Source organism: Bos javanicus, chromosome 10 (assembly GCF_032452875.1).
Source record: "Bos javanicus breed banteng chromosome 10, ARS-OSU_banteng_1.0, whole genome shotgun sequence".
Taxonomy (NCBI): Eukaryota; Metazoa; Chordata; class Mammalia; order Artiodactyla; family Bovidae; genus Bos; species Bos javanicus.
In genome coordinates, this window is record NC_083877.1 from 12,402,207 (window position 1) to 12,420,758 (window position 18,552).

General features: G+C 41.7%; 1 protein-coding gene across 5 annotated transcripts in view; it reads right to left on the reverse strand.

Annotated features, from left to right (window-relative positions):
- DPP8 (dipeptidyl peptidase 8) overlaps positions 1-10,064 on the reverse strand; it is a 54,346-nt gene extending 44,282 nt beyond the window's left edge. The window contains exons 1-3 of one of the 5 annotated variants that reach the window (XM_061430111.1): positions 9,743-10,064; positions 7,989-8,126; positions 5,521-5,790 (exon numbers count right to left, since the gene is read on the reverse strand). In XM_061430111.1, coding sequence (XP_061286095.1) covers positions 5,521-5,790; positions 7,989-8,025 — 307 coding nt within the window. In that variant the 5' untranslated portion in view covers positions 8,026-8,126; positions 9,743-10,064. The other 4 variants (XM_061430112.1, XM_061430113.1, XM_061430110.1 and 1 more) reach the window with 4 other exon arrangements.
- Between the last annotated feature and the right edge of the window lie 8,488 nt (positions 10,065-18,552).

Sequence of the window (18,552 nt, forward strand, 5' to 3'; positions counted from 1 at the left end):
TTTCTGATAACGGCAGAGAAGGTAGTCTGTGGAAGGACATGCTAACTTCCATGCTAACCCTTGCAAAGATTGGGGATGAGTCCCCAAAGATTCACAGCTTCCTGTATCCCTTTATTATCCTAAATTTTACTTAAACCTTTCTTAGTCTGTCTTGCCTTTCGGAGTAAAAAGTTAGTTATCAGCTGATACTTATTTCAGCATTTGTGGGAGTATTAGTTGCTCAGTTGTGTCTTGACTCTTTTGTGACACCATGGACTGTAACCTGCCAGGCTCCTCTGACCATGGGACTCTTCAGGCAAGAAGACTGGAGTGGGTTGCCATTTCCTTCTCCAGGGGATCTCCCCAACCCAGCACTTAGTTTTGCCTTAGATCTACTTTGCACATTCCAGAGTTACTTTGTTACGTATTTCTTAAGACAGTAGCCACTTATCCATACTATTCATAATCGTACAAAATACGATCATATCCTCCTTAAGCCTTTCCCTTCTAAGAGCTTTCAGCATGCAACTAGGATAAAGCTGGTTCTCATCTATTCTCAGTGAGTCATTTCCCACAATCCCTTCACATTCCCCTCTTGAAACTGCTACTGTTCCATGTCTTCCAGGATTCAACCGTAACCAATAAAAATTTCTATCATACACACTCTCCAGCTCTGTGTAACACAGAATGACCTTTTCCCATTGTTTCTTTCTTGTTGACACAACAGTATTTACTGGTGTCTGAAGTATATTACTGCAGATGGTGACTGCAGCCATGAAATTAAAAGACACCTACTCCTTGGAAGAAAAGTTATGACCAACCTAGATAGCATATTCAAAAGCAGAGACATTACTTTGCCAACAAGGGTCTGTCTAGTCAAGGCTATGGTTTTTCCTGTGGTCATGTATGGATGTGAGAGTTGGACTCTGAAGAAAGCTGAGCACTGAAGAACTGATGCTCTTGAACTGTGGTGTTGGAGAAGACTCTTGAGAGTCCCTTGGACTGCAAGGAGATCCAACCAGTCCATCCTGAAGGAGATCAGCCCTGGGATTTCTTTGGAAGGAATGATGCTAAACCTGAAACTCCAGTACTTTGGCCACCTCATGCGAAGAGTTGACTCACTGGAAAAGACTCTGATGTTGGGAGGGATTGGGGGCAGGAGGAGAAGGGGACGACAGAGGATGAGATGGCTGGATGGCATCACTGACTGGATGGACGTGAGTCTAAGTGAACTCCGGGAGATGGTGATGGACAGGAAGGCCTGGCGTGCTGCAATTCATGGGGTGGCAAAGAGTCAGGCACGACTGAGCGACTGAACTGATCTGAAGTATATTAATTTTTTTGAAACAAACTTATATGGAAAAAATTAATATTCAGGTAGATATAAAACACTTGAGCAAATAAAATGGCATACAACTTTCTTGAAAAGCTCGTTATTTTAAAGAGGACTTCTCTGGTGGTCCAGTGGTTAAGAAGCAGCCTGCCAATGCAGAGGACATGGTTTCGACCCTTGGTCCAGGAAGATTCCACATTTCACAGGGCAACTGCACACGTGCATCGCCACCGCGGAGCCCACGCGCTGCAGCTCCTGAAGCCCCGAGCACTAGCGTCTGTGCTCCACAGCAAGAGCAGTCACTGCAGTGAGAAGCCTGAGCACAGCAACAAAGAGTAATAACCCCTGCTCACTGCAACTAGAGAAAGCCCTTGTGCAGAAACGATGACCCAGCACAGCCAAAAATAAATAAATATTTTAAAGACTGTCAATTTTCCTAACTTCATCTGTAAATATAATGCAATCCTAACATAACACAGTTTAAGTAGGATTGGGAGAAAGGAGCTTTAAGCTAATTAAAGTTCTCACAGAAAAACAAGCAAACAAAAATAATCAGGAAAAGTATGAAAAAGAGTAATGAAAAGTATTGTTTGTTTACTATCAAACAGTAAAACATCTAAAGTTATAGTAATAATAGTAAGAGCAGCACAGTATTGGCCCTTGATTTGACAGACAGATCAATGGAGCAAAACAAAGTCCAAAGTACATAAGGATTTCAAAAAAATACAATCTGGAGTTGAGATAACCTTTCTAGATGTCTAGATGGGATACAAAACTACATAAAAAGTAAAAATTTAACTACCAAAAAAAAAAAAACCAACCCACAAATTTCTACAAAAGGGCAAAAGGCACCAAAGGCAAAAAACATTCAACATTCAGGGAAAAAATTCAACATTCAGGGAAAAAATTCAACATTCAGGGAAAAAATATCACAATGGATTAATTCCCTCACTGTACAAAAAAATGCTTTAAGTTGACAAGAAAAGTACCCACAACCCAATAAAAAATAGACAGTGATTACAAACAGATCAGTCACAGAAAAAAACACACAAATGCCTTGTAAATATGTGAAAGGATGCTCAACTTCACTCATAGGAGAAATACGAATTAAAACTACAATGAAGCATGGCGATATAATGAACAGCACGATGCCTGTAATTAATAATACTATACTGCATATTTGAAAGTAGCTAAGAGAATAAGTCTTAATAGTTCTCATCACAATGAAAAAAATTTTTTTATTAACTATGGTGACAGATGTTAATTCGACTTACTGTAATGGTCATTTCACAATGTACACAAATATTGAATCATTATGTTGTACACATGAAACTAATATGTCAATTACACTTCAATTAAAAAAACAATAATAAAAAAATCACAGTGAGGGATTGCTGTTCACCAATTAGATTGGGAAGGATAAAAAGTTTGCTCACTCACTATTGGTACAGGTACAGAGAAATACATACTCTGAGACAATGCTGACAGGGATGTAAACTCTGTAACCTCCATGGAGGGGTAGTTTGACAATATCAATAAGAATTCAGAAAGTGTACACCTTTTGTCCTAGTAATTCCACTCTTTGCAATTAGTCCTATTAAGTAAATTCACACATGTATAAAATGATATATAGTGATATTTGCTCCCTCATTTTTTGTAATACCAAAATAGAAAGACCTAAATGGCCATTAGTAGGGGCCTGGTAAAGTAAAATACGGGGCTTCCCTGGTGGCTCAGAGGGTAAAGCGTCTGCCTACAAGGCAGGAGACCTGGGTTCGATCCCTGGGTCAGGAAGATCCCCTGGAGAAGGAAATGGCAACCTACTCCAGTACACTTGCCTGGAAAATCCCATGGCCAGAGAAGCCTGGATATGGCATAATTATATAATGGAATACTCTGAAATTGCTTTTAAAAAATCTATAATTACTAATGTGGACTCATGCAGAGACTATCAAAAAAAAAAAAAAAAAAACACTTTTGGAGGAGGGCAGGAGACCTATTTTTAAAAACTTGGTAAACAAAGGCATATCAGGAGGTCAGTGCCCTCAAACTCATCTCAGCCCGTCCTTTCCCACCCAACTCTCAGCTGTGGGAGTTTACTCGGGCCTCAGCTCCTTCAGTGTTCTCATCTCTCACATTCTTTTCTTTCTTACTCTACCAACCAACACCAACCAAACATTCATTCCCTCAGGCTGTGGGTTAGGAAAATAAAATAGCATAGCATGACTACATGAAGGAACTCCAAAATTTATGGGCTTGGGATCCCATTTCAACTACTGTATTAGGGGTGAAATCCCTTTTGGTAAGCACTTTTAATGGTAATTAATAAACATTTTTGTGAGACATTTGTTTACAGTTAAGAACTACAGACAGTATGGCTATAAGTTTTAAATACTATACAAAATATAAGGCCTTTCCCCCTAATTTTGCCCAAACTCTCTTCCAACCAAATTGCCTGATTTAGCAATTATGGATGAGCTTTTCTTACAATGCTTCTCCAATCAAAGGAAAGTCTGACTTTCTGCTTCCAACAAAGCCACAGCATAAATTTCTTGAGAAAGATATATATGTATTCCAAGATGACTTGGGCTTCCCTGGTGGCTCAGATGGTAAAGAATCTGCCTGCAATGCAGGAGACCTGGGTTCGATCCCCAAGCTGGGAAAATTCCTTGGAGAAAGGAATGGCTGCCCACACCAGTATTCTTGCCTGGAGAATTCTATGGAGAGGAGTCTGGCGGGCTATAGCCCATGGGATCACAAACAGCAGGCATGACTGAAAGACTCACTTTCACTCAGACAACTTACCTAAATATTTCAGCACCATCTCTCAATAAATGTATTCAATGAGTGACAATGAATGAATAAATGGGCCTTTGGGACTTAAGCTAATAACTGTACAAATAATAATTACCAGTTGGTGAATACTAGGTAGCATACTGTAATTTACAACTATTATTCGGTGTTTTTTTCCGGTCTTTTTTACAACTATTATTTCTAATCCTAAAAAATAATACTGTAGTGCAGACAATTGCTTGGGAGATCGCATAACCAAATTTTTTTTTCTTTTCTTTTTTAGTTTTCTTCTTCAGACTAGCTGTAGTAAAATTTGTTTTGGTTGTACAAGAACAGTATTGTGTTTATTAACATTTGTTTAAATTTGGGTTGGCCAAAAAGTTTGTTCAAGTTTTTCCATACGAGCATACAAAAACCCGAACAAACTTTTTGGTCAACTCAACACTTAAGACAATCCTGTGAGATAGATATTAATCCTTGTTTGATAGATGAGGAAACTGAGACTCACAGGGTTAGTAAGTCAGCCATGGAGTTGATGCCAGAGCCTAGGCTTCTGACTCCAAGACCGCCTCTTTATCTACCGCCCTGTGTCTATGTATGTGACAGATTAGTCATTTCTTTCAATGCTGTTCTGTGCTTAGTCGCTCAGTTGTATCCGATCCTTTGCAACCCCATGGACTACAGCCCACCAGGCTCCTCTGTCCTTGGGGATTCTCCAGGCAAGAATACTGGAGTGGGCAGCCTATCCCTTCTCCAGGGGGATGTTTCCAACCCAGGAATCGAACCAGGGTCCCCTGCATTGCAGGCGGATTCTTTACCAGCTGAGCTATCAGCTGTGCCTAAGCATCCTTGGTGCTCAGTCTTTACTACCTATTCCTTTTACCACAACATCTTAGCAAAACATTTAAGGTTTATAAACAAAAAAGAAACAAAAAAAGTCAATCAGTGATATAATAGACTTAAGGTCAACATATCTTAAATCTGGACTGAATGGGCTCAGGAAGAAGAGACCAAGACCAGCCTTGATTAAAAAAATGAAAGCAGCAGCTGTTGAGAATGGGAACAAACTACTGGTTTTATTATGTGTGTTCCTCATCCACCATTCCTAAAGAAACTGACCATACTGAAGGAAAATCATTTACAATTAGCTTTAGGAAGAAGTAATATCTGGCATCTTTACTTTGAAAGTAAGATCATGATCAACTGATTTGTTATCTGCAAGTAAAAACAAAATTAACGGGACAAAAAGTTAAAACAGTACCAAAACTGAAGTTCTTCAAATTATTTTTTTCTCTTTAGTGGAGCCATCACTGATTCACTTATTTATTCAACAAAATTTGAGTGCCCGTTGCATCTAGCCTCTAATTCTGAATTAAGAAAGCATTTCCTTTCAGAAACTATGACTTCACACTCACCAAGGTAATAGATCCTGTCCGAATGAGGCCCATCTGGGTCATTCCTCTTCACAAACATAAAATCATGTGGTGCCTTAGCCATCATGTAGCCATGGTATTTTCTGGTATCAGCAAGCAGCTTTTTAAGCTGACTCCAGGAATATCGCTCGACATAAAATGGCTCCAATTTAGGCCGATCCTGTGATTCAATATTCTCCTCACACTCTGCAGTTTCAAAGATCTCAACACCCAGCTGTTCTGTTTCCATCGCTGCTGCCATGTTGCATTTTCCTAAAATAAATAAATAAGCCACATGAAGTTCACAGATCTGTCCTCTCTTACATTAATCAGAATGACAGCCTGATTAGGGTCCCCCTTCCCCCCCCCAAAAAAGGGGGGAAAGTGCTTTTCAGTACAGTTGCAATGAAACTTAGTAAGAAAAGCAAGAGCTCCCCCTTCTCTGTGTTCAGTGTGAAACAGATTTAAAAAAAAATTGAGGTCATGTCTATTTCACAGTGACTATAAATCTCTTTGGCAACTTTTATAAAAGGCTCTCCTTAGGTATCTCTTGCCAAAATTCCTTCTTCTTTCCCACACTGGAAGGAAACAGGCCATATGCCAGTTGGCTGCTATGTTCCTTCAAAGAGCATGTCAATAGTGAAGCTAAATGTGCCAAGGGAGTTGAGTGTTTTTGCACTTTAAAAAAGTAATACATTTGATAAATTGTGGACTTCTTCAGCTAACAGAAATAATCACAACCAATCAGAACACTAATAAAATTGTTGCAAAAAAAAAATGTACTTGTAATAATCATCCTGGAGCATTTACCCAAGATAATACAAATACCATTTCCTTTTAAATAGGACCTCCAAACACCAAAAGACCTAACTGGTTGATACGTTTTTCTTGTCTTTTGCTCTTGCCTAGATAGCACTATTTTACCATCCCTTGTGTGCCTTTATACTCTTATTACTGATTACACAACTTTTACTCTCATGATCAAATGAGAAGAGAAGAAAGTGGCTTTAGTTGTAATTTATGCTGAAAACATTTAATGTTTGTATTATCAATATTTTGACAAAAGTCTGAACCCAATTTACTAGTTCAACCCCAAAACAATATTAACATTTTATCTACTAATGATGTTTCTTTCATTTTACAAATCTGGAAGATGATGATTTTTTTTCCTCTATCCAGTTCAATATTTAAATATTAACAGGTGCAAAGTATCAGAAAAAAACTACAAGTGTTATTATAAGCCACTGTAAGATATTCTGACATGCATTATTTATAACACTACCAAAAAGGAACAACATAAAAATTTGGGGCAACCTGCTCTTTTGGAACTAATAAATGCCAAAAACATGAGGACCTGGGAGATAAACTACACTGCATTTGTATAACCAATTCACATAATTATTAACCACTTCTACAACAAAAATCAATACACGGCTGTAAATTTAACATGTCTTTTTTAAGGTTTAATGTCACAGGTTAATAGGAGCTCAGGGTAAAAAACTACGGCCCACAGAGAAAAAGACTAGCAAGTGTAGGCTGTGAATTACTCCATCAGGTATGCTGTGTGATGAAATAAACAAAACTGAATGGCTAGGATACTGTGCCTTTTTTCAAGTTACCGTGAATTACACTGCCATTTTCAATGTAACAGTAGCAAGAGCGTTGGAGAGTTTTACAGGTATACAACTTGCAACATTATTACAACTGGGCATTTACCTCCCATGATTAAAATCCACACAGCTCAATAGAAAAGTCATTCAGCTCAACTGATACTCAGCACACTGATGTCAAGTAGCAGTATATGACAGTCGTGGTTGTTTGCCCATCTAAAAGCTGGTGGAGGTCTGTTTTCTATCAAATATATAAGTGGATCTAGTTTAATTCCTAAGAGAGTGAGGGACAGGTTAAACAAGGAGATACACAAACCGGGCTCATTCTTGTCCACTCCTTGTGTTAATTTGGAACTTCATCTCCAAATCACTGCTTGAAACAACAGAGAACGGGGATGGAACAGGGAAGCTTAGCAGACAAGACTTCCCAAGCTCACCGCCCAGCTTCTTGAGCTACTGATGTCTCTTGTATGTAAACCTTGCATTACCTTGCACTTAAGCATGTATCAGATATTCCTAAATTGTACTAGATGCCCACACTCACCATTTCTCTTTCTCCACTCTCTCTCTCACACACACACATTCTACAGTTCAAATGACACTACTCCTCTGTATTTTATGGTAAATGTATATTCTGCATTTCCTTGCATAGACCTGATATTACATAATTTTAGTAATATACACAAATGTGTAACTAATTTCCATATTTCCATAACACCTTATATATACATCCTCAAAACACGTGACCAGAGTTTTCTCATTTCAACAATGAGAAAATAGGCCAGTACACATTCTCAGTACCGTGCATTTATTTCACTGCCCCACCTACCTCTTCACTTGAGGCCCTTCCCTGGTGCCTACCTGATTGTATTTTCATCTGTTCAGATCTCTTCCACATTCAAAGAGATCTTTTTTCAAGTGACTCAACTTCAAGCATAGATCCCTCTGCTCATCCTGCTCTCTTCTCACAGGAGTCTTTCCTTTTCTCACCATCCAATCCTGCTCACCAGGATAATGAAATAAGATATAAGCCTGTTGATCATTATTAAAATGGATCATATGTGCCCCCAAAATATCAAACCTAAAGTCTCAATTAGTACTTAGAACTGACACATATTCTTTTTGAAATAATATACAATGCCTGGATTATTTTGTATCTGCATTTTCTGAAAATTATAAAATGACTTTATTTCAGAAATGTACAGCTGAATTTACTCCAAAGACTATCTACACAGTGGTTTAGTCCTGACATTTGGATACATATTAAAAGGTAAGTTATAGAAATTCTTTTAAAAGTATAAAAGGCATACAGATGTGAGATTACTCAGTGGCTATTACAAATTCTCAAAATGATAGATAATGGATAATAAAATTTATTTCTCTGTGCCTGGTCCTGTTTTTCTTTTACATAATAATCAATTTGTATTATTTTACAGAATTCATATTTAGCAGATTGAAGACAGAACAGATTCAGTGTAATAACCAGTAAGAACTATTAATACAAAACAGGCCATTTCTGTGGAAAGAGAACATGCTGTTAACATTAAGATTTTCACAAGATAAAGAATGTACTATCCATTTTCAGTGCACTCCATTTTTGCTTCTTTCCTTTCCATGTTACTTCGGAAATATTGATAACTGAATTAGGTAACTTCTCTGAAAAATGGAAGTGTTAAGTTTGTTGAAATTCTGGCTTAGTAAAAGAAAAAAGCAGAGTCTGTGATTACACCCGTTATTTGGTTATCGGTTTTAATCAGAGGCTTTCATAGCCCTGACAGGTGATGGAGAGACATGCGGGTCACCGGCAAATGGAGGGGAAAAAGTGAAGTTGTGCTAACACAGCCAACAACAGGACTAAGAGGTCAAGACACCTTCTCATGCACTAAGACTCTCATTCAGAGAAGAGTATGTCGGGTTAGAAAACAGGACTCTTGAATCTGGACCCACTCAGACATCATTCCTTAATTTTTAATCCAGGCGCCAGTTTGTCCACTTAAACATCCCAAGCCTCACTGAAGCCTAGTTATTTCACTCGCCAGGATCCACACAGCTAGTTGAGAGGTTTATTATCACAAAGTGGGCAAAGACCTTGAGAGCTAGAATGAAGAGCAGAAGTGTAGCAGAGAATATTAAGGGGACTTGGGAAGATGCCGAGACTTAAGAAAAATGTGTGAGAGGACAGGTTTGAAATAGGAAAGTAAAGAACCTATCCTGCCCTGGTGGGTGCAATAGAATGAGAAGGGGCCAGTGAACAAGGAGGGAAGAATCGACCTAGAAATGGGGCAGTAGGAAGAACACCAGCTAGGAAACCAGAAAATCTCAGTCCGAATCCGGTCTGCCACAGTCGGACTTTAGGCAAATCCCTTTGCCTCTGGGGACTTCCGCTTCTCATCTGTAAGCCTGGACAACACCCGGCTCCCAACCCCAGCAAGGCTCAATTAAGATAACGGACGTGGAAGTCCGGCGGCCAGCACCCAGCGCTCAGGGGGCGCCCAGTGAACGGTGGCTGACTCGGAATCTGAGAGCCTCGGCTTCCTGTTCCGGCAACTGGGGCTCTACCACCGGCTGTGGCCCGCGCAGAGCGGCGCGCCGGGTAAATCGCAGAGCTAGCTAACCGGGAGAATGCGCCGGGCAGCTCCTCCGAGAGGCGGAGAGGCCTGAGTGGGCAGGAGCGCAGGCCTCGCGGGCGAAGGGGAAGGAGAGAGGGCGGATACTGCACCTTCCCCCCTCCCCGGCCCCGCCCGGACCGTCCCGACGCGCGCTAAGGAGCGGGCCTGCGCCGCCTCATGCCGCGCCGCCTCCACTCCAGACCCGGCTGCAGCGGCTTCCTTGGCGACGGCGCCGGCGGTAACCGAAGGGGCGAACACGGCACTTAAAGACGGCGGCGGCGGCGGCGGCTCCGGCACTTCCGGTTTCTTGCGCGCTGCCCTCCGACCGGAGAAGGCGCAACGGGGCCAAGAAGGGCGCCGCTCTCTGTTAGATGGGGTTCACTTTTGACAGTGCCGTCTAGTGGCCAGAGGGGCGAACGAGGAGCGGGAAAGAAACCGCGAGAGTGGGGGACAGAACAAATCCAGAAAACGGCAGTAACTTGCTGGAAATTACAGGAAGAATTGTGGCACGTCTCATCTTTTTTTTTTTTTTCCTTCGACAAATACATATTGACTGCCTCTTATGTGCGAGGAGGAATTGTAAACGCTGAGATTAGAACAGGGGCCAAGTCAGGCAAAAATCCCTGTCCCTTCATAGAGGAGACATGGAGAGGGAGGGGACCTCCGCCTGGGGATTTCTAGGTGTCTCACTGATATGGTGCAAAGAACCCTGAAAGGACGTCCCAGGTGGCTCAGATGGTAAAGAATCTGCCTGCAATGTGAGAGACCTGGGTTCGATCCCTGGGTTGGAAAGATTCCCCTGGAGAAGGAAATGGCAACCCACTCTGGTATTCTTGCCTGGAGAATTCCATGGACACAGGAGCCCCGTGGGCTACAGCCCATGGCATCGCAAAGAGTCAGACACGACTGAGCAACTGACACACAAAGAAATGTGAACTTGGAGTCAGAAAGCTTGGCTTTGGTACTAATTAATGACCTTCAGCGGGTTAGTCTCTGAGCTCACATGGTTTCTTGATCTGTGAAAGTGCTATACTAACATCACTTAGTTACAATTAAGGAAAACCATGTGTGTCATACAGATACAGAAAGATGGAGAAACTGGGGCTCAGGGCAAGGAAGGGAGTGATCTTGCTTTTAGCAGAACCAGAGGCAGGTCTCTTGACGGGTAATTTATTTTCTACTCTGCACTACACACTGTCTGAGAGAAAGAGGAAAAAGGAGCCTTGAGAGATGACTGGGAAGGTGCTAGGTGTAGAATCAAACAGTGGACAAGCTGGGCCTTCCCTATTTTCTATCATTGCAAGGAACCATTTGGCAGAGGTGTCATGAGGGTTTATTTATGTAATTATTCACCCTGAACTTAAATGTGTCTTCACTCAGAATTTTGTTTTTCAGTTGTTCCCCTAAAAGAATAGTCATTTTTTCACTGGGACTCCTCTATGAATTTTGTGCAAAAAACTAAAACAAACACAAAACACCTGAAAGGACTTTGAATGCACATGCTAACAAAATAAGCAAAACATCTTCATTTCATTAGTGAAAAAGCTGGCTTTAAACTAAACATTCAAATAACTAAGATATCATGGCATCCAGTCCCATCACTTCATGGTAAATAGATGGGGGAGAAATGGAAACAGTGACAGACTTTATTTTTGGGGGCTCAAAAATCACTTTGGACAGTGACTGCAGCCATGAAATTAAAAGATGCTTGCTCCTTGGAAGAAAAGCTGTGATCAACCTAGACAGCATACTGAAAATCAGAGACATCACAAAGGTCCATTTGGTCAAAGCTATGGTTTTTGCAGTGGTCGTGGGATGTGAGAATTGGACCATAAAGAAGACTGAGTGCCAAAGAATTGATGCTTTTGAACTGTGGTCCTGGGGAAGACTCTAGAGAGTTCCTTGGACAGCAAAGAGATCAAACCAGTCAATCCTAAAGGAAATCAACCCTGAATATTCACTAGAAGGACTGATGCTGAAGCTCCAGTCCTTTGGCCACCTGCTGCAAAGAGCCTACTCAATGGAAAACACCTTGATGCTGGGGAAGACAGGTCAGGAGAAGAAGGGGGCGACAGAGGATGAGATGGCTGGATGGCATCATCAAAGCAATGGACATGAGTTTGAGCAAACTCCAGAAGATCGTGAAGGACAGGGAAGCTGCCTGTAGTCCATGGGGTCACAAAGAGTCAGACATGACTGAGCGACTGAACAACAACAAAAATGTTTACTGAATCTCTGCCATGTGCCTGCCACTGTTCCAAGCACTGGGGCTATAATAGTAAACAAAGTAGGCAAAATCCCTGACTTTGTGCAGTTTACATTCAAATAAGAGGAAAGAGACCTCCTCAAAAGCAAATAAAAACTATATAATTTTATTGATTAAAAAAACAAGCTCCAATAGATAACCAACAAGGACCTACTGTGTAGCACAGGAAATACTGCTTAATAGTGTTTAATAATCTATATTGGAAAATGACTTGAAAACAAATAGAAACATGTATGTGTATAACTGAATCACTTTGCTGTAGACCTGAAAGTAACACAATGTTGTTAATCAACTATATCAATATAAAGTAAAAAAAAGAAATTAACAGTAAAGCTCAGGGGAAAAGAAAAACACCAACCCCCTCAAGACAAACGAACACACTCCAGAGAGGTAAAAGATTTTCTGAAGTCATGTGGCTAATGATGGACTGAACTAGATTTGAATTCATATTTCTTGTTTTCAGTCTTATTTTCTCTTTCTGTGGCAGGGTTAAGGCTCCCCTGATGGCTCAGTGGGTAAAGAATCCTGCAATGCAGGAGACATAGGAGACAAGGGTTCAGTCCCTGGGTCAGGAATACCCTTGGAGCAAGGAATAGCAACCCATTCCAGTATTCTTGCCTGGAAAATTCCATGGACAGAGAAGCCTAGTGGGATACAGTCCAAAGGGTCGCAAAGAAGAGTTGGACACGACTGAGCGACTAAGCACACACACACACATAGCAGGCTGGCAGGCTTAAAAAGCCTCTAACCCTGAGAAAGCTGTGGGAGAACATCTTCATGAACCCTGGCCACCTTGTATGTAACCACAAAGGCCTCCCTCCCAGGTAAAAGGGTCAAACCGATACTTACCTGAGTTGTAGCAGAATGCGTTGTGACTTTTCTGAAACTGGAGAGGACCAGAAGCCTCTGAAGACCTTGTCCCCTTGCAGGTCTGATGAGCTGGAGACTTTCTGCCCCATCCCCTCCTACCCCCCCAGAATAGAGCTGAGAATATAAAAACCTCTTAGCTGCAGCCTAGAACTGGCTCCTCAGCAGGCAGTTATCCCAGAACTTACATTGCAGTCACCTGGCCCCTTTTGCTTCAGGAGTGTCCTTTTTCATAAGTGGGATAAGGATCACTGGCAGCTGGCATCTTGATACATTCTTCCCTTTGTGGTATATGTAAGTAATGCACTTTCTGAGGCTAAACTGGCTCCTTGCTTTTCTTTTTATTTTGACCATGCCATGTGGCATGTGGGATATTAGTTTCCCGGCCAGGAATTGAACCCACACCCCCCTGAGTTGGAAGGGTGGACTCTTAACCATTGGACTGCCAGGGAAGTCCCTAAACTGGCTCCTTGTATATTTACTGGCTGAATCAGTCAGGTCTGGGCCTTGCCAAACTTGTATATGTGTGCTTGACAAAACCTACTTAACTGTATCATATTAGGCTACACTCTAGGAACTCCTCAGGAAAAGGCAAGGTATCTAGCACACATGGTCTGAATAAATAGCATGGTGGGGATGATACAAATCCACCCTTGCTAATCAAAACAAAAAGCATCATAAAACAATCATATTCTGACATAATGGACAGCAGGCAGGTAAGTGTGAGTGAAAGCCAGAGTGGTAAGGCCAAGTGAGAACCCTTTCAGGGAACCCTGGCTGCGACTTAAAAAAAAATTTTTTTTTAATTTAAATTTGGCTGCATCAGCTATCAGTTGGTTAGGTATTAGCTGCAGCCTGGAGGATTTTTTTTTTCCCCTTGTGGCCTGTAGCCTTCTTTCTAGTTGTGGTTCAGGAGCACAGGGGTTCAGTAGCCCCTCTTGCCTCTTTTATAGGATCTTAGTCCCAGAAGAGGGATAGAACCTATGTCCCCTACATTGTAAAGTGGATTCTTAACCACTGGGCCACTAGGGAAGTCTCTGGACTGCATCTTGAAATCCATGCCTGTTTGAGCTAATCAGATCCTCATACAATTCTGGGCTTCCCAGGCAGCTCAGTGGTGAAGAATCTGCTGGCAATGCAGGAGACAAGGGTTCAATTCCTGGAAGGACCCTGAAGTAGGTAATAAACTATTTCCCCTGAAGTAGATTCTTCCCTGAGTCAGAAAGAGCCCCTGAAATAGCAGCCCACTCCAGTATTCTTGCCTGGAAAATTCCACAGACAGAGAAACCGGGCAGGCTGCAGTCCAGGGGGTCACAAAGAGTCAGATACACCAGCAGTTCTGACCTCATTTTTAGAAAATCTGACACCTTTTCACACTGGGCCTCATCAGAGACCAACCTGTCTCCCAGTTCTTCTGCATCTACCAGTCCATGATCTTCAGGCAGTGGTACTTTTGCTCAGGTATTCATGGGTCAGAGCCCGAATTTCTGGAGTCAGGCAGTCTTGGGTTCCCATCCTGGATCCTTTCCTTACTAACAGATTAATATCAGGCCTCTCTTTTTATTTCTCTCATCTGTAAACATTCTCCTCCCTCTTATACTTGGAAATTTTAAAATAAAGTTTTAAAGTATAAAAGAGATAGAGAAAGCTTCTGATATAGACATTAGAAGGGGGCAGAAAGAGTGCCTGGACAATTTTTATTTAGTCTGCATATTGCTCCAAATATTTTCTGTCTTGAATATTCAACTGAGGTTAAAAGAGAAGAATCTGTCTTTGTTTTCTAACCCCAAAGTCACAACTCCCAGAAAACAATGGTTGCCTCATGCTGCTGCTGCTGCTGCTGCTAAGTCGCTTCAGTCGTATCCGACTCTGTGTCCCTCTATTGGGAAGGATCAAGGGTTAAAAAGGAAGAAAAGAAAAATACAAGTTACTCCCTAGTATCTTACCACTATATAAAGTTGTAATCAAAATTTTTGTATCTTTTATCATAAATATTTTCAATACTGCTAGTGTCTTATTATTTTGCACAGCTGTATAGTTTTTCTACTGAATTCTCATACCACAATTCATTTGGTCATTCTTAAGTCCCAGTGTTTTTCTATGTAACATTGTAAACATCTTCATATATACATCTTTCTTCCTTGAAATTATTGTCTTAGAATAAAATCTCCAAAGGGGAATTACAAAGCCAACCAGCATAAACATCTCCATTTTTCTTGCTACTTCTTGCAAAATTGCTTTTCAAAATGATGCCACGAATTCACACTGCCCTTAGCTACACTCAGCATGAGTGTGGCAATTTCACTGAAACTTTTCTAGCACTGGGCATTATCATCAACATGCACATTTTAAGCATTTACTTTTTAAAACATTGTACTAGATGCTGTAGGATACCAAGAGGAGACAATCTGTGCTGCAGGGAGGCTTACAACCTAGTTCAGGGGTTCCCCAACCTCTGGACCGTGGACTGGTACCTCCTGTCAAATCAGCAGCATTAGATTAGAAATAAAGGGCACAATAAATGTAATGCAATCGAATCATCCCCAAACCATCTGCCCTGTCTGTGGAAAAACTGTCTTCCATGAAATCCATCCCTGGTACCAAAAAGGCTGGGGACCTCTGATCTAGTTGAGGAAACAGATCATAAGCAGGTAATAGCAGCTGACTACATCATATCCCATGGGTTAGAGTTTGTTTTTCCACTTCCTCTATATTTTGCACCTTTTTGGAGACAGTACAAACCAAGCTGCCATAACAAAAAGGAGCCTTTTCAGTTAATTTTCATATTTAGTTTTTTGAATAAAAGCATATATAGTAGAAATATCCTCCTATGCTGGTCTTTCAGTCACTGTTTCCCTCCCCACAAGAAACTGAGGTTATTAGATTCTTGCATTTACTTTTTATGTAATATTTTAACGAGTGTGTATTAGTCACTAAGTCAGGCACGACTCTTTTTTGCGACCCCATGGACTGTAGCCCACCAGGCTCCCCTATCCATGAGATTTCCCAGGCAAGGATACTGGGGCCAGTTGCCATTTTCTTCTCCAGGGTATCTTCCTGATCCAGGGATTGGTCTCGTGTCTCTTGCATTGCAGGCAGATTCTTTACCACTGGGTCACCTGGGAAGCCCATTTTATGATATTGACTTGGCCAAAAATTCTTTTGTAACAGCTTACAGAAAAGCCCAAACAAACTTTTTGGCCAACACAATACATAAATTTATTGTCGTTCAGTCGCAAGTTGGGTCCGACTCTGCAACCCCCATAGACTGCAGCACGCCAGGCCTCCCTGTCTCTCACCATCTCTTGGAGTTTGCCCAAGTTTGCCCATAAACAAATGCCTATATGTAAATGTAGTATTCTTCTCTCCACTCCACTATTTTTTCCATAAATGGTAGCACACCAACTGTCTTCCTGGCAACCATATGGGCAGCCCAGAAAGCCAAGACTTATCAGGTAGGTCAAATTGAACAGGGTGGAAAGGCCACTCCCCACACTCAAGGAAAGGGGCATCTCTGCACAGTCATCCGAACTGGGGATTGACAGGTTGAGGGGATGGTTTTTACAGCAATGATTGGCTGCAATGCTCACCACCCTCTTGGCATTGTTAAGAGGTTACAGGGATATGAACTGGTTGGGCACAGATTCCCCAGTAGATGCCTGGGCTGATCTCTCAGTCTCTCTCCACTCTCAACTTTGTGCCATCTAGATAGAGTAACTTGATTTCAGTTAAGGATATCTGGTTGGGTGATCCTGGGTGAGACACAGCACAGCCAAATTCAATAGTTCATTTTCCAAAGTTTCTTATAGATATAAAAAACTTCTGTAAAATGCTGGACAAGGAGAATGTGGATGATGACTTGCCAAAGGCAGGAGTACAGATTTATGTACTGAGCCTGTGCTTCAGCCCCAGGAGAAGGAAAAGGCAACCCACTCCAGTATTCTGCCTTGGGAATCCCATGGACAGAGGACCCTGGCAGGCTACAGTCCATGGGGTCACAAGAGTCGGACATGACTTACACCACCACCACCATGTGCTTCAGCCACAGAAAGCACTCAGCAAATGCTTCTGGTGGCCAGAGGAGGGAGGGGTGACCCTGGGCCAAAGAGGGCTGGGGAGGCTTACCTGGAAAGTCGAATACAAAAACAGTGCTTCGTTTGCATTTTCATTTGACTGGTATCATAAAACCCTCAGCCCTTCCTAATTCAGCTTGGCAGGGCTACTTCTGCTCTGCCTTTTTACCCCCTCTGCTATCTTTTATAATTTACCTGGATGCTACTCTTTCCCTTCCCCATTTCTATTTTTTTTTTTTAACTGTATTTCCCATGGAGAGAGAGGCCCACAATAGTGGTCCTCACAGGAAACTTTAGGAATAGCTGAGAAGAATATTGGCAGGCACTGACTCTAACTCTCTCATTCGATGGATATGGAAGCTCAGGCCCAGAGAAGTCATCCAATGGGTTAGTGGTGGTGGAACCAATCTGGATAAGTCCCCTTCCACTGGACTTTTCTTATGGAGCATCTGAGGCAGAATGTCAACATTCAGTCTCCTTGCTTACCAAGAGCCCTGAATTCAATTCACCTTGGACAGAGGTCAGTTGATAAACCTCAGGGTTCAGATATGCTGGACTAAAATTATTTTTATTATACAGCCTCCAGGATGACCAGGGCTTTCCTGATAGCTCAGCTGGTAAAGAACCCACCTGCAAAGCAGGAGACTTTGGTTTGATTCCTGGGTTGGGAAGATCCACTGAAGAAGGGAACGGTTACTCACTCCAGTACTCTGACCTGGAGAATTCCATGGACTGTATAATCCATGGGTTCGAAAAGAGTCAGACACGACTGAGTGACTTTTACTATCACTATCAGAATGACTAAAATTTAAAAGACTGAAAATACCAAGGAAATAGAGCGACTAGAAAAAGCAAGAGAGTTCCAGAACAACATCTATTTCTGCTTTATTGACTATGGTAAAGCCTTTGACTCTGTGGATCACAACAAACTGTAGAAAATTCTTCAGGAGATGGGATTACCAGACCACCTTACCTGCCTCCTGAGAAATCTGTATGCAGGTCAAAAAGCAACAGTTAGAACTGGACATGGAACAACAGACTGGTTCTAAATTGGGAAAGGAGTATGTCAAGGCTGTATATTGTCACCCTGCCTATTTAACTTACATGCAGAGTTCATCATGCGAAATGCTGGGCTGGAGGAAGCACAAGCTGGAATCAAGATTGCCGGGAGAAATATCAATAACCTCAGATATGCAGATGACACCACCCTTATGGCAGAAAGTGAAGAAGAACTAAAGAGCCTCTTGTCGAAAGTGAAAGAGGAGAGTGAAAAAGCTGGCTTAAAACTCAACATTCAAAAAATTAATAACATGGCATCCAGTCCCATCACTTCATGGCAAATAGATGGGGAAACAATGGAAACAGTGAGAGACTTTATTTTCTTGGGCTGCACAATCACTGCAGATGGTGACTGCAGCCATGAAATTAAGACACTTGCTCCTTGGAAGAAAATCTATGACCAACATAGACAGCATATTAAAAAGCAGAGACATTACTTTGCCAACAAAGGCCCATCTAGTCAAAGCTATGGTTTTTCCAGTAGTCATGAATGGATGTGACAGTTGGCCTGTAAAGAAAGCTGAGTGCCAAAAAATTAATGCTTTTGAACT